This window comes from Rhincodon typus, chromosome 31, assembly GCF_021869965.1.
Source record: "Rhincodon typus isolate 14 chromosome 31, sRhiTyp1.1, whole genome shotgun sequence".
NCBI classification, from domain to species: Eukaryota; Metazoa; Chordata; class Chondrichthyes; order Orectolobiformes; family Rhincodontidae; genus Rhincodon; species Rhincodon typus.
The window spans coordinates 32,577,606-32,601,372 of record NC_063362.1 but is presented as its reverse complement, the minus strand read 5'-3'; the positions used below and the strand labels follow the sequence as shown (position 1 = coordinate 32,601,372).

General features: G+C 39.3%; 1 protein-coding gene across 2 annotated transcripts; it reads left to right on the top strand.

Annotated features, from left to right (window-relative positions):
• The first annotated feature begins 412 nt into the window (after positions 1–412).
• Positions 413–21,567, top strand: hp1bp3 (heterochromatin protein 1, binding protein 3). Of its 2 annotated transcripts, none has more exons than XM_048614829.1 (12): positions 413–537; positions 2,535–2,637; positions 3,566–3,710; positions 8,490–8,643; positions 11,326–11,469; positions 12,519–12,602; positions 14,461–14,615; positions 15,320–15,410; positions 15,889–16,048; positions 17,250–17,361; positions 19,431–19,559; positions 20,111–21,567. In XM_048614829.1, the coding sequence occupies exons 2-12, from the start codon at positions 2,571–2,573 to the stop codon at positions 20,379–20,381; spliced, it is 1,512 nt and encodes a 503-aa protein (XP_048470786.1). In that variant the 5' UTR covers positions 413–537; positions 2,535–2,570; the 3' UTR covers positions 20,382–21,567. The 2 variants fall into 2 exon arrangements, with proteins under 2 accessions (XP_048470786.1, XP_048470787.1); XM_048614830.1 differs by having other exon boundaries at positions 419–537; positions 2,547–2,637.
• Positions 21,568–23,767: the final 2,200 nt, after the last annotated feature.

Here is a 23,767-nt window from a genome sequence, read left to right as displayed (position 1 = left end):
TTTGAAATTTGAAAATAGAACGCCATTTTCGTGCGGGGCAAAATGCACTAAACAGTTACGTTTGTGTGATCAGCAGCGGACCTCAGTCGCCATCTTTGTGAGGGGTTAGGATATCAGCAGGCCTCGCCGAACGCCATCTTCGTGCGGGGCGAGTACACCCCTAATGGCCGAGTTGGTGTAAGTGACAATAACCCTCCACCATCCGGATGAGGGGCAAAGCTCTCGGTTGCCATCTTGGTGAGGACAAAAGCAAAAAGAAACGGTCGTTGCAAAAGCACGCGGCGTTTTTAAAAAATAGAAATAAGTAGAGCCTTACTCCTGCAGACCGCCCACCTGATGCTTTCCCGGTGGAGTTGCTGTTTGGAGTTTTGAAACTGGATTTGTTTTGTTTTTGTTTGAATGTGTCTCGCGCAGTGTCCGTTGGGTGACGGTGTTTCCGGTCGGGGGCGGGGTGCTTGAGGGAAAGAGGCGGTGGAGCGGGATCGGCGGCTGGAGCGGCAGAAACGGGCAGAGAGGCATTGAAAGAGTGAGAGCAAGGTAAGCGCGACGGGAAGTTGAATATTGCAGTGCGAACACCGCAGCACTGGCTGTAAGGCCGACCCGTCCTCCTGGCGGTCAAGGGTCCAGTCTTCCTCAGGCTGTGAGCCTGGTTTTGGCAGCGCCATTTTGTGGTTGTGTTTTTTTAAAAAAAATACCTCCGGGCGCTTTATCTTATTCGGGAAAGTGTTTTGGAAATGTGAAAAGTGCAGGTGGAATAGAGCGGATTGATTTATCGTGTGGAGCTGTGTGTGAATTTCAGCCCCATCCCGGATTGTTGGTGGAGTGGCTGCGACCTCGGGTTTACGCCGAATCTTCGCTTTGAATGAAGCGTTTGTGTTCGTTTTGTGGATGGTCTGGGACTGAGCATGCGCCGCTCACGCTGACTGTGGGGTGGAGTGGACCCCATCTCCCTAAACTCCATTTCCCGCATCCCCTTAATCCTCCACCCCCATATGTCTTCCCTGCATCTCCCCAACCCCCCAACCCCGGCGGTCTTTACGCACTCTCCTCCCCACGCGTACTCTTCCCTAACTCCCCCTTATGTTCTCCCCCCAACTGCCCCCACTGTCTTAACCGCCCCCACGAAATACCTGAGTAATTTCTCTGAAGTCACTTGGGATGATTTACTGTGCTGAGGTTATATATGATTGCAAGTTGTTGTGAATTAGACTTCTCGATTTATTTTTGATACTTTGAGGGAAATAAAGTTATTTGGGGAGTTTGTGCAAGTTTTTTTTAGTGGAGGTATGGTTGAATGAATTTGTTTGATTAGATGCTCCATCTGTAATGGAGCATGTGCCATTGACTGCAACTGGGGCAATACTTTTCTGAAGATCACCTTATGCTTTCCACAGCCTTCAGGCTCTGGGACACATGAGCTGCCTTTTAGTATTCTAAAGCATTAAGCAGGTGGTCTTTCAGTTATTGAATGATAAAAAATCATATATCTTAAGTCTTTAAGCTATGCAGTGTCATAATTGACATATAAACTTTGTATTGAATGCTGGGACTCACTTGTATACGCTTGCAAGTATGATCCTATTGCTTGTTATCTTATTATTTGAAGATTTTATCTAATTTCATTTTAGAAAGTTATGAACTCTAAGTAAATTTTTGAAATTAGCTTTCAAATTTGTTCATCTAATGCATTTATGCATGAATTGATACTGATTTCTATTTGCAAAAATGGTTGTTCTGAGAAGTTTGGCAAACTTGCCAAAACTTTACTGATATATGTCCAAGTTTTGCAGTTTTTTGTTGTTTTGTTAAGTCTGTTTAATTGTCACATCAAAAGAGACAACTGGATAAGCTGTGACTTTTTCACTGGAGTGTAGGAGATTGAGAGGTGACCTTCTAGAGGTTTATAAAATCATGAGGGCTATAGATATAGTAAATGGCAGATGTCTTTTTCCTAAGGAGGAGAATTTCAAAACTTGGCAAATTTTTAAAGTGAGGAGAAAGATCTTAAAAAAAGACGTGGGGCAGTTTTTTTTTACGCAGAGATGGTTTGTGTGTAGAATGAATTTCCAGCGGAAGTGATTGATGTGGGTACAGTTACATTTAAAAGATATTTAGATATGAACATGAATAAGAACTGTTTGGAGGGATATGGGCTAAATGTAGGCAGGTGGGACTAGTTTAGTTTGGGATTATGGTAGGCATGGATTCGTTGGGCGACGAGTCTATTTCTGTGCTCTCTGACTCTATAACTATAATTGTACAGTTCAGTCTGATGATTGACTGGTTAGATTTAAAATTTAGATCAACTTTTGTTAGACATTGCTCCGGTAGAGATTTTTTCAGGTACTATTTTTCTTGTTCAGTCATTAACTCCAGTTAAATTTTATCTAATGAAACTGGAAGTGAACTGTCTATGCTTATTCACTAAGCTGGGCAGTTGTGCAACTAATATATCTGAACCCTTCTGTGAAATTATTTTTGGTAAATTTCATTTTACCAGGTAATAGTATTTTGGCTTAAATTATTTTATACAGTTTCTTTGTCAGATCATTGAGAACCACATTGAAGAAATGCCTATTCGACGGAATGCAAGTCCTTCTGCACAGGACACGCCTGTGAAAAACAAGCCTACTACAGGTACAAATTATATTGAAGTGGATCAGGCAGTCTGTGATCTTCTGGATGGCATCAAGCTTCCCAAGTGTTTGCCCCTATTTTTATGAGTGCTGAGTAGTTCAGCATTTTTCAGACTTTAAACCCTTTGGATATCGGAGAGCAGGGTGTTGTGCTAATAGAAACACAGGACCTGGAGTTGGTTGTTCAGCCCCTCAAACCTGCTTCATCATTATAGATCATGTGCATCAACTCCATTTTCCTTGCTGTCACCTTCTGTCTTGACATGATTATTATCCAGAAATCTATCAATTTCTGTCTTGGAACATACCCAATTTCTGAGCTTTCACAGCCCTCTCAGGTAGAGAATTTCTAGGCTGATTATTTTCCGTGAGTGAAGAAATATCTCCTCACCTCAGACTGCAATGGCAGTCCCCTTATTTTTATATGTATAATGTGGGCAAATAATCTAAGTTTTCGGCCACTGTTAATTCGCTACTTGTCATTGGTAGAGGACCTGCCAGTGACAGTTCTGTTTAATGTCATACCATTACCTGGATTGCCTGTTATTTAAAGTGACAGTTACTTCACAATTGTACGTTGCAAATATTAGCTAGAAATCTTAATGAGAAAATTACCTAATTCGTGCATTAATCCTAGCTAGCAATAAGATTTTACCAATAATCTCTTAACCTGCAGGTGTTCACTGGTTATATCTCAACTGTAACCCAACCTAAACATGGAAGTGCCTTTAAACATTGAGTCTGTCCAGCTGCACCTAAGTGCTCTGGACTGAAATAAATGTGGTATGTCCCAAAGGTAGCTTGGATTGGAGAATCATAATTTTAGCTTGTTTCACAGACGGCAAATTCCAGTTGTCAGCACCTACATTTGTAAGATTTGCTCAGATTTCACATTCCTTTAAAATGATTGCCCTTTTCTCTGCGAGAAGATGCTGATGTGACATCAGAAGAATCCGTGTCAGCAGAGGAGGAACCTGAGAATGACACTTTAACCCAGGAGGAGGAAAAGAAAGAAGAAGAAAAAAGTGGAGATGAAGAAAAAGAAACCAAGTCACCAGAGGAACCTAAAAAGGAGTAAGTATAAGTATGGCGATTGGCAAGTGTACGCTTTCACATTTTATTGGTAATGTAATTGGAAGTCCAATAACAGGAGAAAAGGGGGAATGTAATTGTAATCAGGGATAGTGTAGTCATAGGAATAGACACTGTTCTATATAGCCAGCATCAAAAGTCCCAGAGACTGTTGCCTGCCTGGTGCCTCAGTTCAGGATATCTCATCTGGGATACAGGGGTACTTGGAGTGGTACGGGAAAGATCCAGTTGTCATTGCCCATGTAGGTACCAATAACATAGGTAAAAAGAGGAAAGAGATTCTGCTGCGGGAATGTGAACAACTAGAGGCTAAATTAGAAAGCAGAACCAAAAATGTAATAATCTCAAGGTTACTGCTTGAGCCATGAGCTATTTTACTTGGGGTAAATGACATTAAACAGGCAAGCTTGTGGCTCAAAGTTCGGTGTGGGAAAAATGGGTTTGAATTCATGGGACCTTGGCACTAGTAATGGGAAACAAGGAGCTGTTCTGATCGGACGGGCTCTACAAAATGATGCTGGGACTAGAGTCCTTACGAATCACATAACTAGGACTGTAGATAGGGCTTTAAACTAAATAGTGCAGGGTGGGCTCAGTTACAAGGAAAATTTATGAAAAAAAGTTAAAGGTATGGGAAGGGCTGAGCAGAGGTTATCAAAATTTCCAGAATGAGTAATGGGATATAGAGTATGGAAAGGTTCGGGTATCTAACGTCAGGCACAGCAGATAAGGGGCAGCCAGTCCAGGACTGAGGGTATTGTTCTTAAATGGGCACAATACACAATAAGGTAGATGAGCTTGTAACACAGATTGAAATTGGTAGGTACAGTGTGGATATTGCAGAGACATGGCTGCAAGGCGATCAGGATTGGGAACTAAATATCCAAGGATACATCTCCTATCAAAAAGAGAAGCAGAGGGGAAGAGGGGGCAAGGTTACTTTCTTAGCGAGAAACAAAATTAAATCAATAGTGAGAAGTGATAGAGTTGGAAGGTGTAGAATCTGCGTGAGTAAAGTTGAGGAACCGCAAGGGAAAAAAGATCCTGATGGGAATCATGTGCAGGTCTCCTCGCAGTAGTCAGGATGTTAAAATTAAAGCAGGAGATAGGAAAGGGGCTATTACAATGATCACGGGGTCTTCAATATGCAGGTGGAATAGGAAATTCAGGTTGGTAGGGGATTCCAAGAAAAGGAATTTGTGGAATGTCTACAAGGTGGTTTCGTTGGAGCAGCTTTTGATGAAGCCCACTAGGGAGCAGGCAGTTCTGGATTTGGTAATGTGTAATGAGACATACTTGATGATTAGGGAGCTTAAAGAAAAGGAACCTTGATTCAGATGTAACTGTATTACATTTGAGTAACTACAAACGTGAGGAAGGAGCTGGCAGAATTGATTAGAAGGGAAGTCTACCAGGGAAGATGGTGCAGCAGCAATAACAGGAGATTCTGGGTTATTCGGGGGGCACAGCAAAAATTCATTCCAAGGAAGAGATAAAATACTAAGGGGAAGATCAAGCAACTTTGACTGACAAGGGAAGTCAGGGACAGCGTAAAAACAAAAGAAAAAGCATACAGGGTGGTGACAATGATTGGGATACCTTTAAACACCAGAGGACACTTTTTTTTTTGAAAAAAGCTAAGGGGACAGAAGATGAAATATGAGGTTAGACTAGCCAGCAATATAAAAAAAGATTGCAAGAGTTTTTAAATATATAAAAAGTCAAGTGAAGCAAGAGTGGGCATTGGACCACTGAAAAATGAGGCTGGAGAAGGAATAATGGGGAAACAAAGAATTTGTGGAGGAAACGAACAGGTACTTTGCATCAGTTTTCTCAGTGGAAAGCACGAACAGTGTACAGGAACTATGAGTCGAGGACAGAGGTGAGTGTGGTGCATCACAGAGGAGAATGTACTGGGGCAACTGAAAGGTCTGAAGGTAGATAAACCATCTGGACCAGATGGACTACGCCAGAGTTCTGAAGAGGTAGCTGAGGAGATTGTGTAGGCATTGATGTTTCAGGAATCACTGGAATTGGGGAGGGGCCTAGATGACTGGGGAAGTAGCTATGTATCACCGCTGTTTAAGAAACGAGGATGAGATTGTGGAGTACTTGGAATGCGTAGTCACATTGGGTTGATTGGAGCAGTTTTGCCAAGGGGAGAAGGGGAGCCCATTCCTAACAAATCTATTAGAATGTTTTGAAGAAGTGATGAGTTAGAGAAAGGAGAAGCAGTGGACATGACCTATTTGGATTTCCATAAGTCCTTTGTCAAAGTGCAGCACAGGACGCTGCTAAATAAGGTAAAAGCCCATGGTGTTAGGGGCAAGATACTGGCATAGACAGGAGATTGCCATCTGCCAGGCAGCCACAGTTGGGGATAAAGAGGTCTTTTTCAGGATGGCCTAGATATCCTACATAAATCTAGTCCCATTTGTCAGCATGTCGTCCAATATCCCTCTAAACCCTTCCTGTTCATATACCCATCCAGAAGTCGTTTAAATGTTGTAATTGAAGTGTCTCCTACACCTCCACTGGCAGCTCATTCCATACACACATGACAAAGTTGCCCGTCAGGTTCCTTTTAAATCTTTCTCCTATTACCTTAAATCTATGGCCTCTAGTTTTAGACTCCCCTACCCTGGGGGGAAAGACCTTGGCAAGTCACTCTATCCATGCCCCCTCATGATTTTAACAACCTTAGTAAGGTCACCCCCAGCCCCTACACGCCAGGGGGAAAACAGCCCCAGCCTGTTCAGCCTCTCTCTACAGCTTACACTCCCTAGTCCCGGCAACATCCTTATAATTCTTTTTTAAACTGCAATCTTTACCTTGTCTGCCAACACACAAATCCAGATCCGCAGCAATAGTTGACTTTTTCTTGGCATTTGAAATGACTTTACAAGTCACTCAGTCGTAACAGTTGCTAGAAAGTCTCAAAAAAGAAGAGTGATTGAACTTGGCATCAAGGACATGTTTTTCCGAGTGGCATCAAGGTGCCTTGGCAAAGCTGGAGTCAGCAGGAATCGGGGTGAAAAACTTTCCACTCATTGGAGTCATACCTGGTACAGTGGAATATGGTATGGGTGTTGGAGGTCAGTCATCACTGCTTCAGGAAAACTATGCAGGAGTTTCTCAGGCTAGTATCCTAGGTTATCCACCATCTTCAGCTACTTCAACCTTCCCTCCATTATGAAGTTAGAAGTAGCCATTTTCACAATGATTGCATAATGTTTAGCAACATTCATGACTCCTCAGATGTTGAAGTAGTTCATGTCCAAATGCAATGAGATATGGCCAATATCCAGACTTATGCTGAAAAGTGGCAAGAAACATTCGTGCCACACAAATGTCAGGCAATGACAATCCCCAATAAAAGACAATTAAAACCATCATCCCTTGTCATTTGGTAGCATTATCCATCATTGAATTCCCCCACTATCAACATCCTTGGGGTTACCATTGACTAGAAACTGAACTACCGTACCCCATATAAAGACTGTCAAGAAAAAGTTTGCAGCAAGTAACTCCCCTCCTGATCTCCAGTGCCTGTCCACCATTAACAAGGCAGAAGTCAGGAGTGTGATTGAATATTCCCCACTTGCCAGTAACACTGTAGAATCTTGACACCACCCAGGACAAAACAGCCTGCTTGATTGACACCACATCCACTCCCTCCACTACTGATGCTCAGTAGCAACAGTGTGTACCATCTACAAGATGAACTGCAGAAATTCACCAAAGGTCCCTGGACAGTACCTTCCAAACTGTCAAAACTTCCAGCTGGAAAGACATGGCAACAGATACATGGGAGTACCACCACTGCAATTTCTCCCTCAAACAACTTGCCATCCTGACTTGGAAATTCTGGAACTCCATCTTTAATGGCATTGTGAGTCTACAGCACATTGCCTGCAATGGTTCAAAAAGGCAGCTCAATGCCACTATTTCGAGGGCAACTAAGAATAGGCAATAAGGGAGATGATGGTCTAGTGGTATTATCGCTGGACTGTTAATCCCAAAACCTGGGTTTAAATCCTGCCATGGCAGATGGTGGAATTTGAATTCAATAAAAGTCTGGAAATAAGAGTTCAACGGTAACCATTGCTGATTGTCGGAAAAGCCCAACTGATTCACTAATGTCCTTTAGTGCCATCCTTACCTGGTCTGGCCTACATGTGACTCCAGACCCACAACAATATGGTTGACTCTTAACTGCAGCAGTTAAGGAATGGGTGATGAATGCTGGCCGAGGCGGCAACGCCCTCATCCCGTGAATGAATGATGAAAAAGAAATGCTGGCCCAGACAGTGGCACCCACACTGAGTGAATAAAAAAATCCTCAACATAGCTATATTTATTGCACCGTTCTATAGCGAAACTTGTGTCTTCCAAGTTGAGTTATAGCATTGTCATGTCTCTAACAGGAAATAGTATCTGTGAAGACAGTATCAAATGTTTCAGGTTGTAATCTGAACTGTTCGCCTATTACTGTATAGTGGGTGTTTTACACTGTTGGTGTTTTTCTGCTGAGATGTTGAATCAAGTTCCCGCCTGTCTGTTCCCAAGTTTGTAGTGATGTTCGATCTGAAGGAATTCTCAATGTTCTTATTAAATGGTCATTCTTTTCAATTAAGGTGCTGACTTAATAAACATGAAGCACTTTCTAGCGTTCAAAAAGGATAAGGTTTTGCATAAATGAGGAATAAAATGTTAGTGTGAACAGTGCTAAAGCGTTGTTATTTGTGACTTTTCTTATAGAGAAAAGGAACCATCCAAGGATAAGAAGATTAAAAAGACCATTCCATCCTGGGCTACATTGTCTGCTAGTCAATTGGCTCGAGTGCAGAAAAATTCTCAGATCAGTGCTACCGCACGACCAAAAATGGATGCTATTGTGATCGAAGCTATTAAGGTATGACAAAAGATCTGTTATCGGTGTTGTAAGCTGTTCAGAGCAAGTTTCATTAAGCTTTCTCACCGCATCTCAAGCAACTATATCTTTTTGCTGTTTTGAATATTTAGATCACAGAAATAAGCATTTCACTTTTTGTTTTAACAGATCTATCTTTGAATACGTTTAAAACTCATTTTGGTGATAGAATCTCCTATAATGTTTTAATTTGTGAGTGTTGACACAATGATAGCATGCTTATTTCTTAAGATAGATGGGTCATGAATTCAAATCCTGGAGGTTTATGCACTTGATCCAATGTGAAGATGCAGATAATTTGGGGGATTAAATTCTAGAACATGAAGCCAAAATTAGTAATAATGAGGTCAGGGTTGGGGGTGGTTGGTGGATGCTGATAGATGAACAAAAAGGCAGTCAGAATAAAGGAGAATTTGACTGGAATTCTTCAAATAGAAGAGACTGCAGATGTGGATTTTGGTGACACTATGATGGCATTTAAATAGAAGGGTAAGAATATAACATTTGAGGGACTCCTCAGTAACCAGTTTCTGGTACTGGATAGGACACGGGCAGCTGAGCTCTGTTTATGTAGCATGAGAGATGGCAGGCACCTCCACAAGAGCATCTGATGAGTTCACTTTGGAGATGAGAATGACCTATATAAGGATTTTCAGCAACAGATCATTAGCATGAGGACAATTGTAATGATTGTGGAGATGGGGAGATACAAGATGGGAAACTCGGATCATTATGAGGAATCTCAGAGCCTGGGGTAGTGCAAGGGGTTGGATTTGATGGTAACAGTGTTAATGGCTGGTCAACGACAATGGTTTTAGTTTAGTCAATAATTGAAGTTTCTTGACACATGTACTGTAGCTTAAAGTTGGTCCAGGTGGCCTATATGCCTGCTTGCATTAAGTGCTTCTCAAGATATTTAAGTAGGTGAGCTGTGCTACCGCTATAGATAACTGAAGCTGAATTCTATTCTGTGATTTTCAACTATTGAATTGGTGGGGGGGAAGGGGTGTTGAAGTGAGGATGTGAAGGTTGAGGAGAACTGTTTTTAACCTTAACAAAAGAATACTTAACTAACTGGGAACTAAGAAATCTTGAGGCCTCAGGTGTTGTATTCCATGCAAATTAATGTAGATTCCCCCACTTAATGCAACAGAATTCAGGAACTATCATATGTAGAAACCTATATTGGATGCACTTAATATTTGATAAGCTGATGTGAACAGTTTTGTAAAGATTTGCATTTTTGTCTTATCACATCTCAAAGTGTTTTACATAAACTGAATTACTCAAGGTGCAGTGATGGTTACAGACAAATGTTCAAGCGTTTAGCTGTGACCTCATTGTTCAGTGAAAACATGATTAGGGTGATGGTTTCCTGCACAGACAAATATGTTAGTTATTTTTAAAAACTTCTTGGTGTCTGAGAAATTAATACTTTCAGTGTAAGTCGTGGCTTTAAGTTTAATGAAGTAATGATTATTGAGGGTAATGATGAATTCTTCTGATTCTGCTCATGTGGGAGTCCAAATATCCAATCATCAGAGCCAATGCAGTTGCCACATGGTACCTTTTGAATTAAATATAGTTTGATTTATATTGCAACCTTCATTTCGATTATATCCATTTTATAACTAAGGCATCTTTTGAAGCATTGTCACTATTGCAGTTGTAAAATTCAGCACCTAGTTAGTTCTTTCAGATTGAAATAATATGCGTAGCCTAATGCACTTTTTTTATGGTGGCGTTGAAGGATAAGCGCTGACCAAGGGTATTGGAAAATCTCCCCTTCTGTGTGCCTCTTAATAGTGCAGCATTCCCTCTGCACTGTATTGAAGTAGAGTCTCCATTTTGTTCAAATTTTTCAATTTGGGCTTGAAAATATAACATCTGACTCTTGAGAAAGTTGTGCGTGAGCTAAGACACAACCTTGCTATTAAGAATAAAGAAATGTAGAACACATACCAAGCAATTGTGCAGGTACAAAATAAGGAATTCACTCCAGCCACAGGACAGAGGTGATTGCAGTAGTCTGATCACCTTGGACTTCTTATTCGTTCATAGGATGTGGGTATTGTTGGTGAGCATTTATTGTCCATTGCTAATTTCCCTGAAGAAGGTGGTGGTGGTGGTGAGCTGCCTTCTTGAAATGCTGCCATCTTTGGGTGTCTAAGAACACCCACAGTGCTGTTAAGGAGTTCCAAGATTGTGACCCAGCACAGTGAGAGAATGGTGACGTAGTTCCAAGTCAGGATGGTATGTGGTTCAGAAGGGAACTTTGAGGTAATGCATCTACTGTCCTTGCCTTTCTAGGTGGTGGAGTTTGCAAGTTTGGAAGTTAAAAGGATTCTTGGCAAATTGCTGCAGTGCATCTTATAGTTTAGTAGCTACAGCAAATTTTCCCAATTTAAAAGCAAGGATGTTGCACCTGAGTGTTAGCACCATGATTTACAAATCTTAAATGTTTACATAATATGTGGCTTGCTGCTGTATTATGTTATTAGTCACTTATGGCAGCACTTGCAATTGTTGCTATGAATTAAGTAAGTAATTTGGTTCCAATACTGTCCTTTTTGTAGAGTGATTATTGTAATAAGTAGTTTCAAATCCACAAATACATGCTGGAAAGGGAACATTTTAAAAATACTTTTTTTTTTTTTTAATCAGGCTTGTTTTCAGAAGTCTGGTGCTTCTGTTGTTGCCATCCGAAAATATATCATTAACAAGTATCCGTCACTCGAACTGGAGCGCAGGGGATATATCCTGAAGCAGGCCTTAAAACGGGAGATACAACGTGGTGCTATCAAACAGGTAATCATTATTTTCTGGGTTACTCCCTAAATATGTTCATGAAAGTAAAGTAAAATTTCGTGGCTATCACATAATTAGGACTGGATTCCAAATCTTGAATGTTAATATATGGTGAAATTTAAATATGCCCCAGAAAGTGAAACCTCTCTATTTCTGGCATAGTGAAATAATTTTGCCACTTCATAAATTATTTGGCTGCACTTTGAATATTACATACAGTTCAGAGACCTGTAAAAGAAAGATACAGCTATTGCAAGACCAATTGAAGATCAAATATGTAAATTGTGTATTTGGACACACTGATAAAGAGAATGTTGAGAGTTAAGATAAGTAGAGTGTTTAAAATTCCATAAGGAGTCGTTAATGGAAATTCATGACAAGCTATTTCATCTTGTCCAGAACAGCAGAATTGGAAGGCATGTCCTTTGGATGAAGGGAAGTAATCTTGGAAACATTTTCAATGAGAGTAAATGAGCCATCTGTAGAACAGGCTCTCTGGAGAGATGGTGAAAATTATTAGTACTGATTGATTGATTGAAAATTAGCCAAATACTGTATCTGACCTGGGTACGCTTGGTATTTCAAGCTCTGTTTTACTAGTGATGGTATCTATTGTTTTGACAAGTAAGTGCCTGAATTTCAATGAAACCTTTGTTCACCTGTGCTGAAATAGTGACCACAAGGGATTTTTATTTTTGTGAAATGTCATAAAAGTTTGAGGGGACATTTTCCCTCTCAGTGCTGAGTGAGATGTGTGCTCACCAAATTTTGGAATACTCCATCCTTATTATCCCCTGATTTACTTGAGGTTGACCTCAGATTCCCATCTCTCAATTTTCCTATTGACTCATCCTGTCTGCGTCGATAAACATTGTGCAGTCCTTCATAGTATATAGGATGTATTTGAGCAGTTTTTTTTTAGTTATCAATGGTAAGTCCATGGCCACATCCCCCGAAAATAATGAGGACTGAGTATATGCACGTGCTAAATGATACATCGTATGCTGCCTCTATATAATGTGCAATAATTCTACCTGTGTCCTTTCCAGGTGAAGGGAAAAGGTGCTTCGGGGAGTTTTGTTGTTGCATCAAATGCAGGAAAACAAGCAAATAAATCGAAACAGGACAAAAAGGTAAAAAAAAAATTTTTGGAACTAGTGTAAAAATAGTATTAGAGATGTCTTCCATTTCCGTTGCCCAGTTTTCCACCAGTTTTGCAGATGTCTGTAACGTTACTCATTTGGTTAGCACTGTAGTATTGCTGTTATAGCTGATAAAATACAGCTATATTGAGCCTGATTGATCCTACTTGAGGCCACTCCTTTGGTAGTACCTGTGGGAAAAATCATCAAAACTGGGCAAGTAGAAGAATTTGTAACTAATTTTGTTTGCTGCAGCTTTGTTTGCATCTATAAAAACCCAGACTTACTGATGGTAATGAGGGTGAAATTGTCAATGTTAGTTACCTAAACTTCAGTGAAACCAATAGCAGCCTCATTCTGTATGATTTACATTTTGCAAATGAAGAATTTGTTCAGTAAATCTGTTTTAGACACTCCAGACTGCAATTAGTAGGCAAGCTATGTAAATAAAAACTTCCATTCTTGTGCTTTAAAAACACTTAAAATATCGCACCTTGCTAAATGAGGTGTCATTTCCTATTTTACACTATATGAACTTCATTGTTGCTGATCAAGTGTATCACTGGTCCTGCATTATATATTTGAGGAATTGCATATCGCTGTATGATTCTGATTCCATTCTAAGAAATCCTGTGTTGAAATTTAGAGTTTGATCTATTGCTACTTCAGCTTTTGTTTAAATCTAATCATTATTTTGCTATCTGAAAACTTAAAAAAGATGGATGAGAGATCTTAATACCTTGATTTTCTGTAAGTAAGAAGACTCAAATGTGTTTGGCTGCTGATGGTTGTGGTGCCTGGAGCCCCCCTTGACTTGGCACCTGATTTAAACTGCAGTTGGGAAGGGGAAAAGCTATGGCCTGGTTTCCCTGTTGACTGCAAAAAAAAAATCAAGCCCAACATGTTGGACAGCTGGAATATGCCAGACAAGACCGAATTAATTGGGCTGTTCATAATTTCTTTATGCTAAAGAGGGTAGCGGAATTGAGAAGGTAGACAAAGTAAACATGAATGAGACAATCTTTTTAAATTGAAGCAAGTGTCAATTCAGTCTCTGAACCTTCGATCTGCTATTTTCCTTTACTCTAATATTAAGCTGCCTACGTTTTCACTAACATAGTATTTACTAGTCTAGCGGGAAGATATTCAGGTCAAGAATGGTGTTCTGTATATTTCCACATGGTATCCTTTTTAAGTATTCTGATCTTTCTTTTCTTGACATTCAAATATTCATGTAGTAATGATCTCCATCAGTCCAAATCCCAGACAAAAGAGAGAAAATTTCATTCTGAGCAGAATTAACTGCTAATGGTTCAATTGGTATATGGTGTCAGTCCTGCTGAAATTCAGACCTTAATCTAACTGAAGATTCAGTATGCTCACTGAGATATCAAGAGCAACAACTTGAATGTTGGTATATATTCAGGGGTAGTCATTTGTCAGTGACTATTTGAGCATTATTATTGGTAATTTTTTTTTCCTTGTTATTTTTAGCTTAGTGTGCACTAGAATTCCTGCCATCTGAACTGAGAACTTCTAATTGATGAGATTTAGGTGATCTCCCTTACTGTAAATGGACTTTGTCCTTGGCATTAGCTATTTTTCTTCAGAACTTCAAAATCATCTTGGCCAGAGTCTCCATGATTCAGCTAATAGCGACATTGACAACTGTTTTCAGTTTTCAGTACTTCGATATGCTTTTCCAGTTGGAGTAGGAACTTGATCGCCTCAAAACTTGCATATAATACCTCCGCACAGCAAACTTTATATGGACTTTACAGAAGGTAAGTGCTTTATTGCAAACAAAAGCTCTTGTTTTTGATCAAGCCTAGTATTCTTTTTTTAATAGAAAACCACTTCTTCCGGACCAACGGAGCAGCCAATAAAACTGGAGGATGCTCTACCACTGGCATTTACAAAGCTGTGTGAACCTAAAGAGGCATCATACAGTCTTATCAAGAAGTATCTTCTTCAATATTACCCCAAACTGAATGCTGAGAGCAGGTATGAAAGTAAAGATTAATGTTAGTGTACTTGCCCAAGGCTACAAACAATGTGAAGAACACCTAAATCCCTGATTTGAAATTCAGCCAATCCTTGATCATGATCTGCTTTTCATTGTCAAAGATCAATCAATAAAGTTAGCCACTTGTTAAGTGATGTAACCAGGTCAGTCCTTGATGTTGTCTTCTAAATGTCTGGAAAATATAATCTCTGATTTCACAGAGTTCTTTGAGTTTTGCCCCAAATGGAACTTAAGTCAGCAGTGCCAAAGGAGGATAAATAGGAGAGAGAGCATCAATTGAAAATGTCATGTTACTATAGATGGAGGGGAGAGTATGGAATGTGAATATAGGGAAGGGAAGAAGATGCAGACCAGCGATAATATTTGTGTAATAGCAGTATACGTACTTTAAAAATATCTATCTGACCATTGTCTCTCCTCCAACTCCTCTTCCTAGCACTCAAATGACCAGTAATCAAGAATGATACCTACACATGTTATTTCTATTACATTTTTTTGGCAGGAATCTGCCCTTTCCAAATACAAACTCGGTTAATCAATATTTCAATTCACTGCAAGACATTGATGCTTCTGAATGTGGCCACCGTGCATCTAATCATGTAACTATTTTTGAGATCTCAAGTTATACCATAAGTACTATAAATCATTTGTCACTGAAAATTATTTGTGTGCTTGATTGCAGGCCTTATTTACTCAAACAGGCTTTGCAAAGAGCCGTAGATAAGGGTCAGCTGGAACAGATCACTGGCAAGGGAGCATCGGGTACATTCCAGGTAAGTATTTCGGGTGCCAACCATGCGTTCAGTGAGATACACGTAATTGAGAGCTCTTTGGGTCTGGGTCGTGTTGCTCAGTTTGAGGTACTTGCATGATATTGCTGCATTTAAATGGATTTTTGTTCTTTGGTAGTGTTTTGAAGTTACCTTTTTTTTTGCCCCAGTGGTTGAAATTCTAAGAGATGGTTAAAATAAGTTAGTTATCCTGACCAGTGTAAGTTTACTTGTAAATTTCATCTAACATTTTAAATGTTGGCTTCCAAGACAGTTTTCAGTTTGAACACAAGATGGAGCACTTTACAAGCGTGAGCAAAAGGAAAATTGGGAGTTGTATCGATGAAACTGTATGAACTTTCAATGTCTGAACAGAGGGACAAGTCTGTATTTTGGCTGCCCCTGCAGTACAGTGTCAAAGCTTGATTATGTGAAGATAATTTATTTTTTAAATCACAATGACTTGAATCTCTTATTGCAGCTCAAAAAGGCTGGAGACAAGCCATTGTTAAGTGGAGGTCCATTTGAGGATGCAATCCTTAGTGCCATAACTGCTATGAATGAACCCAAAACCTGCTCAACAACAGCTCTTAAAAAATATGTCTCTGAGAAAGTTCCTGCAGCAAATTCTAATTTCCAAAGTAAGTCACATGCTACCTTTTATATCTTTAATTGTGTATTACTTCAGTGTAACATATAAATGATGAATTATAGTTTTAAGATCTGACAATTTCTCCTGGAAATGTATTACCTTAATTGGGAAAGGAGTGTTAGCTTTTCCTGGGTTGCTCCTGCTAACTGTGGGTTGCACATGTATGTATGGTTGCATGCTACATAAAATACTTTTGTTTAAATCCAAGGCAGAATAAATCTTGCCCTGCTAAGTTAAAATTAATTTTGAATCCAGGTATGGCTTTTAGTGAAGTCATATGTCTTTTCCCTCCACTACTGCATGTCCTTGTTACAGACCTCTCCACCAGTATCCTCCTGAAGGGGACAAAACAGGTCCCACTGATAATTCTGGATACCTGGGCCAAGAATTCTTCTCCAACTCCTGAAAGGTGATCAGACTAGTAGGAGGAAAATCTAACACAGTTTACTGAAAGTCTTATCATCTTTCTGCTTGAATTTCTTTCCTAAAAATTAAACAGTGCCTTAAGCACAATAATGGCAAAGAGCTGATCTTCACTACCACCATCCCCAAGTAGCTGTTCCTCTGAGCAAAGTGAATATTTTTCACACTACGCATCCTCTCCCTGCCTAGATCTTCTTGGCCCATGTTCAATCCACCAGTGTTATCAATGCCTTGAATACTCTGAAACACTGAGCAAACCCAAGGTATGATGTCTATCACTTTGTGCTATGCACATAGACCCAGAGATTATCTCCATTACCGTTTTCTTTGTATTCCCAATGGCGTTATGATCTTATTGTGTTAGAAACATGCACATTACTCCAGATGTCTCACTACATATTGAGATATCAAGCTTCATTTTTGTAGTGTGTTCATACGCAAACTTGAGTCTAGTCAGGAAGAGGAAATTGGATGACAGTTAAAATGGTTTCCTTCTACACAGAGTAAAAATGTTGCTAATAACAGCTCTTGAGAAGTGAATTCTATATTAATTCTTTATATAAATATCTAGGTATGTAATTTTAAGCCTTTGTGATTTTATTATGCACTGTGGTGATGCTGTAACTTGGCAAAGGCCATATTTTTAAAAACATTTCTTCTGTAGTTATTTTTCCCTTGCTATTACAACTAAAATTGGTATGGAAATTGTGATCTTTACTATCATTACATTACCATTGCTATTTTGATCTGTGTTCTGTCATTTCTAGTGCATATGCTGAAGAGAACTTTGCAGAAATGTGAAAAAAATGGATGGATTGAACAAATTTCTGGGAAAGGATTCAGTGGCTCCTTTCAACTTTGCTTCCCATTTTATCCCAGGCAAGGAGGCTCTTAATTAATAGGATTTTGGAGTGCATCCATATTGTATTGACATTTGCAGTTTTGATGAAAAGGGCTTGTATCAGCTGTGACCTCTGATTTGTCACTTATTTGGGCTTTTTTATGATGGTTTTTGTTTCAGTTAAGCAAATGTGAGTTCCATGGTTCATTTTGTGTTCAAAAGTGAAGCTTTTAAATTCATTGAACATCTTGAGGGAAGTAATGATAGTAACCTCACAGGGTTAGCAATTCTGAATAATGCCTTCAAAAATTTGTTATTTTGTTGATGCCAGCACCCATGTTCATTTTGTCTCTTATTTGATTTGACCGTCCAAAAGAATTTGATCATGGTTTTTAATATTGCACTGAATATGCTGCTTCAGCTTCAATGTCCAATTCTGGATACTACATTTTAGAAAAATGCAGAAATGATTCACAATCATGGCTTTTAGGGATGAAAATTTCAGTTATGCGGATAGATTGGTGAAGCTGGGACTGTTTCCCTTCAAAAAGGGAAGATTGAGCTGAGATTTGATGAAGGTGCTCAAAATCATGCGTATCATTGACTGACTAGACAGAAACTGTTCATGCTGGACGAATTGTGAACCAGAAGACACCAATTCCTATAGTAGGCAAAAGAATCAGCAACGTACAAAAAAAATGGTCTTTAAGCAGAAAGTGGTTAGCACATAGAAGGTATTGCCTGGAAGTATGGTGGAGCCAGATTAAAATTGTGACTTTAAAAAGGGAATTGGTAAACACCTGAAGAGAACATTTGCCAAGCTGCATGGAAAGCATGTGGGAGAGGACTGAGTTACAAGTTGCCCAAGCCAGCTCACTGGAGATATCAGGAGGTATGAGGTGGACAAGTCCCATTTCACTTGATCGCTGCTCACCAGATAAAGGATTGAGGAACACACTCATTTTTCTTTAATAATGTAAAATTCCTATCTTATTTTTTAAAAAAAAAGGGAAATGGAAGGCGGGAAATTATGGACTGATTAGCCTGACCTCGGTCATTGGTGAGATTTTAGAGTCCATTATTAAGGGTCAGACTGAGGAGTACTTCAAAGTGTATGGTAAAATAGGGCTGAGTCAGCACAGCTTTGTCAAAGGAAGGTCATGCCTGGCAAATCTGTTTGAATTCTTTGAGGAGGTAACAGGCAAGTTAAACAAAGAAGAGCCAGTGGATGTGATCTATTTGGATTTCCAGAAGACTTTTAATAAGGTGCCGTACAGGAAGCTGCTAAATAAGAACCCATAGCTTTAGGGGCAAGGTACTGGCATGGATAGAAGATTGCCTTCTGCCAGTCAGCCAGAGACTTGGGGATAAAGAGGTCTTTTTCAGGGCGGCAGCTGGTGACTAGTGGAGTTCTACAGAGACTGCAATTCCATGTTATGCATTAATAATCTGGGCGAAGGAACTGAGGGCATTGTTGAGTTTGCAGATGAGACAAAGATAGGTGGGGCGACTGCTAGTGCTGGGGAGGCAGACAAAGAAGTGGCGGATGGGAAAGTGTGAGATTATGCCCTTTGATCGGAAGAATAGAGACATAGACTATTTTCTAAATGGTGAAAGGCTTTGGAAATTTGAACCACAAGGGACTTAGGTGTCCAAGTTCAGGATTCTCTTAAGTTAACAGGCACGTTCAAAAGGCAAGTGGAATGTTAGTGTTCATTTCAAGAGAGCTAGACTTAAGAGCAGGGATGTATTGCTGAGGCTTATAAGATGTGGTCAGACCATATTTGGAATATTGTGAGGAGTTCTGGACCCTGTATCTAAGGAAAGATGTACTGCCATTGAATGGGATCCAGAAGAGATTAACAAGAATGATCCTGGGGATGAAGGAGTGTCACCGGACCAGAAATGTTAACTGAGTTCTCTCCACAGCTGCTGCCAGACTTGCTGAGTATTTCCTGCAATTTTTGTTTTTGTTTTTCTGATTTCTAGCATCTAGTTTTTTTTCTGACGTATATTTAATAAAAGCATGTTAAGCCATTACTTTTAAGGTTTCTTTATGTTTAGCACAGCACAATTTTGGCTAAATATTTTTACCATTTTTCTTTAGTCCTAGTATCCTGTTCCCAGAAAAGAAACATCAGGAAGAAGAGGAAGAATCTGAGGAGGACGACGAGGAGGAGGACGATGAGTCGGAGTCAGAAGAGGAGGAATCTGATGATGAGCCACCTAAAAAAAGGTAACCAAGTTTCGTTGAGTGTTAATTTTCTTTTTGAGGGTGTACATTTCTGCAAGAATAAAGATTTGTTTATAATAATTATCAGTCTACTGGCCTTAGTATCCAGCTCATCGATTTGTGAGGTTTGAATCTATGGGATGCATAAGCATTTGAAACAAGCAAAGCCTTAACTAAGATAATAAAACTGTAAATTTTGGATATTTGATACAAGGTAAATTATTCAAAATAGAAAGCAGGTCCCATCAACACCTGTAAACAAAAGGTATCAAATGTCTGTCAAAAAATTGACAGCTTAAAGCTAAAATTGTTCTTTTTTTAACAGGTGTTGAAAGTCTAAGGTTAAATTTAACAATTAACATTTAAAAGTGATTCTTACGGTGCTGTTAGTTTTTAAACTTTCTATTCCAACTAAACTTTCAGTCCAATTGCATGAAAATATATTGGTTGCATAGCATATGAATAATAGACATTGATAAATTGCCAGATTTTTGCCATTTGACTGCAGTGTACAGGCTGCTTAGTTGATATTTCTCATTTACGACCTGAAACAGACACAAGGCAGTTCCACGGGCCAAGGCCAAGCTGCAGAAACGAAAAGCTGCCACATCGAAGAAAGCAGTTGCTGCTAAGAGGAGCACGCTGTCAAGGAAATCACCAGCAAAAAAAACATCTAAAAAGTCCAGGTCCTCACCAGTGAAGTTGGCCAAAAAGCCAGCAGTGGTTAAGAAACCTATGCGTGGGTCTCTTAAATCTCCAGCAACCCCAAAGAAGGTGAAAGGACCCACCAAGACCACAAGGCATTCGCAGAGGCAGAGAAAGTAGCAAAAGCAAAGCTGCAATGCTTTTCTTTGGTGGTGCATGGTTTTGTCAATTTGAAACACGCCACGTGACATGATACTTTTTTGCAGCTAACCTAGAAAAAGTAGAAACTTATTTTTAGATAATTATGTAGAATGCTATTTTAGATAAGCTGTTGGACATCAACTTGTTTCAAGAAGGTTTTTATTAGTTTAATGGGTTTTAACACTTTATATTTAAGTGTGTGACCTTCTGAAGAAATAGTAAGCAACACACTTGGTTTTTACCTTTTAAGTGGGGAGCAAACACAATTACTGGTTGACTTAAATGAATATCATGAATTTGGAAAATTCATTTGTTGCTGTAATCTTTTATAAGGTGATATCTGACCTCGATAATTGACAGATACTTCCTGGGGTGACAATGGCCTCATGATAATGTCACTAAACTAATAATCAGAGGCCTAGACCAATCCTGTGGGGCATGGGTTCAAATCCCACAATGGCAGCTGGTAGAATTTAAGTTCAGTGAATAAAACCACAATGGTGACCATGAAACTATCATCAATTGTTGAGGAGAAAAAGTCCACCTGGTTCACTAGTGGCTATTAGGGAAGGAAATCTGCCATCCTTACCTGGCCTGATGTAAATATAATTCCAGCTGCTCAGCAATTCATACACCACATTAAAGAAAACATTGAAGATAATGTTCCCATTAAGGTATATGCATGTGCAGCAGCTTGGAATATACCATAGAGACCTTGCTCTGTTTAATGTTAAATCTGATGCACTCAAAAAGTTGGTCACATACAGCAATGAAATTTCAAAGGGAACATTGCTTGGGAAAAGGTTATTTGTGCCATGATACAATGAGATTAGACATTTATATTTTCTCATGAAACTAAAGGCGAGAACCCCAGAAAGAAGATGGTGAAAATCTTTTACTATGGCCCGTCTTCACCCATTAAGGTCCGGTATTATCTTAAGTTCATTAATATTGTTCAAAGTCCCTGTATGATTTGTATTGGAGATCAGTGTAATGAAATCACCTTGTACACATTGTATGTGTATTGATGAATGTACTCCTCTTTTACTTTTTGATAATTGCATTAGTGTCAGATTTGTTAAAGTACAGTACTTGCATGCAGCACCATTTTGTTAAGCTTTTTTCTGTAATCTTGTCTCACTTAGTAAAAATACTGTACATTGTATATTGTTGTCAACAATCATTTACAGCTTGTCTTGCCTACATGTGAATTGTTGCAGCAAGATTAGCCTTGGTTTTCCATTACTCATGAACTGCTTTTAACTTAAAATTAGCTTTTTTTTTGTATGAAAAGGGGGGAGAAATTAGAATAGTGGTTCAGTCCATTGTGTATCCATAAGCACTATAGAGAGAGACTGCAGCTGGACTTTGACCCATTCATTCCTGCTCAAAAGTAGGAAACACTCAGCAAGTCAGACAGCAGCAGTAGAGAGAAACAAAGTTGTGCCAAGATTCTGCCTGATCTGAAGTCAACTTTTGTTTTTAATTTCAGATTTCCAGCATCAGATTTTTTTATATGGTCATCTTTAATTTTGCACATGAATTGCGATTATGACTGGTCCAAAATGTTTATGGTTAATACCTGTTTTCAGTCCTCTTTAAAATAAGTTTTTGCTGCTTGGTTCATTAAGTAGCCAAACTTAGGATAATCTAGCAGGTAAGAAAGTAAGTTGAAATAAGGGAATTTCTCTATGTTGTGAAAACTGAAGGGGTAAATCTGACATGCCAAAGGACCAATAGTCAATCAACTATGTACCAGTACAGAACCTAAGAATCTCCAGTAGTGCATATAGACCTAAGTCCTTTAAAATAAGCGATGCAGGTTTAACATGTTGAGCTCATCACATTCCAACTAGTTGCATATTAAGATGACTGATTTTAATGCAAGTGAACCCAATTCATAAACCTTATTAGTGAGCGCCTAAACAGATACCACTCATCTGTTTTTATCGACAATTAATCAGGCTTCTTTTCTTTATTCTGTTGTTTACTGTGTGGGCAGTCCCAATCAGACAAGCCTAGAGTTCTCAAGCTGCTGGGATATGTAGTCTAGCAAGTTCTAAACAGTTAAAGAAAAACTTCATATTTTGCAGCTCCATCCTTTTTATACGTGATTCCCAAACTGTGGATCAACTTCTTACAGACATGACATTTGAGATTATGAGCTGCCCCATCCCTGATGTAGAAGTTATGACTGGAGTTATAACCTGGAGGTGCTGACAGGAGGACCCAGTGGCTTGACACTACCAAACACAGACAGATGGTAAGCCCACTGCACTCTAGCCTCGGAATTTGCGCAGAGTGCTGAGGGACACTGTACGTTTATGCATCAACTCGGCAAAGGCAGGCAAGTCTAACTCAGTGACTGAGGAGGAGTGGAAATGTAGGAGGCCATGCAGTTGAGCAAGGAAAGGTGATTGATGGCTTCAAACATTAATGTGTTTTGCCACTGTCTGCCTGTTGTGCAGACACTTCAGTGCAGGCGATTAACTGCACATAACTAGACCCAAAGGTTTGCGGTACTGATTGCTATGACTGGAAAGGGTAGAGGGTCTGATAATGGGGCAAGGTGAGGAACTGATTGTAGTAAGCGTATGGGAAAGAGGAGCTTCACTGTTTTCTGCCACCAGAGAATATGGCGAACTTAACTGAAATCTCCAATGGCAAGTAACTGTCACACATTATGTTCTATGCCTATTAAAAATCATTACTACCTCGTATAGAGACTGCCTTGGGTTGTGAGAGCTCAGCTCCATATTCAGGTAAGTTTCCTCTTGAATTTAAATCCATTTGTAGTACAATATGTAGTAAATCTACAGTTACAGCCTCTGAGGCATTTTATCAAATTTTTAATCCTCAGTTAAAAGTTGAAAATGTATTCATTTAAAATCAATGATATCAAGATGGTTTCTAGGGAAACTTGATATGTTGCAACAGATCAGTAATGTTGAATGCGATGGGAATGTCAATAGAATTCATTGCTTCCTGTCTAAGATCTGTGAGCTGGAGCAGCCCAGTTGAAGTAATGAACTGCTGAATACCTTTAATAAAAATAATATCTTTACCATTGCTATAAAACGTTTTCATATTTTGAAGTTCTATCCTGATTTATGATACGTAAACATTAACAATGTTACTACTCTGCTTTTTTTTTGCTGTTTTTTGCTGGCATCTGGAATCACATTAATATTCAGGCATTAAAATAGGTTCCTATTTGAAAATAGTTTGGGAAGCACTACTTTACATTTAATACGGAAGAAGATGCATGGACTTAACACTTGTAATAAACTGGACTGTTTCTATTGGTGTTTCTTTTCAAAAAAAGGGTGGAGAATAGTTTATTATTAAAACCAATGCTGGTATAA

Bases quoted from the DNA above. Each gene is read 5' to 3' on its own strand.
- hp1bp3 (XM_048614829.1), top strand. From the start codon at position 2,571: ATGCCTATTCGACGGAATGCAAGTCCTTCTGCACAGGACACGCCTGTG. The intron at 15,411-15,888 runs GTAAGTATTTCG...CTCTTATTGCAG, and splicing joins GAGCATCGGGTACATTCCAG to CTCAAAAAGGCTGGAGACAA. The intron at 17,362-19,430 runs GCAAGGAGGCTC...ATTTTTCTTTAG, and splicing joins TGCTTCCCATTTTATCCCAG to TCCTAGTATCCTGTTCCCAG.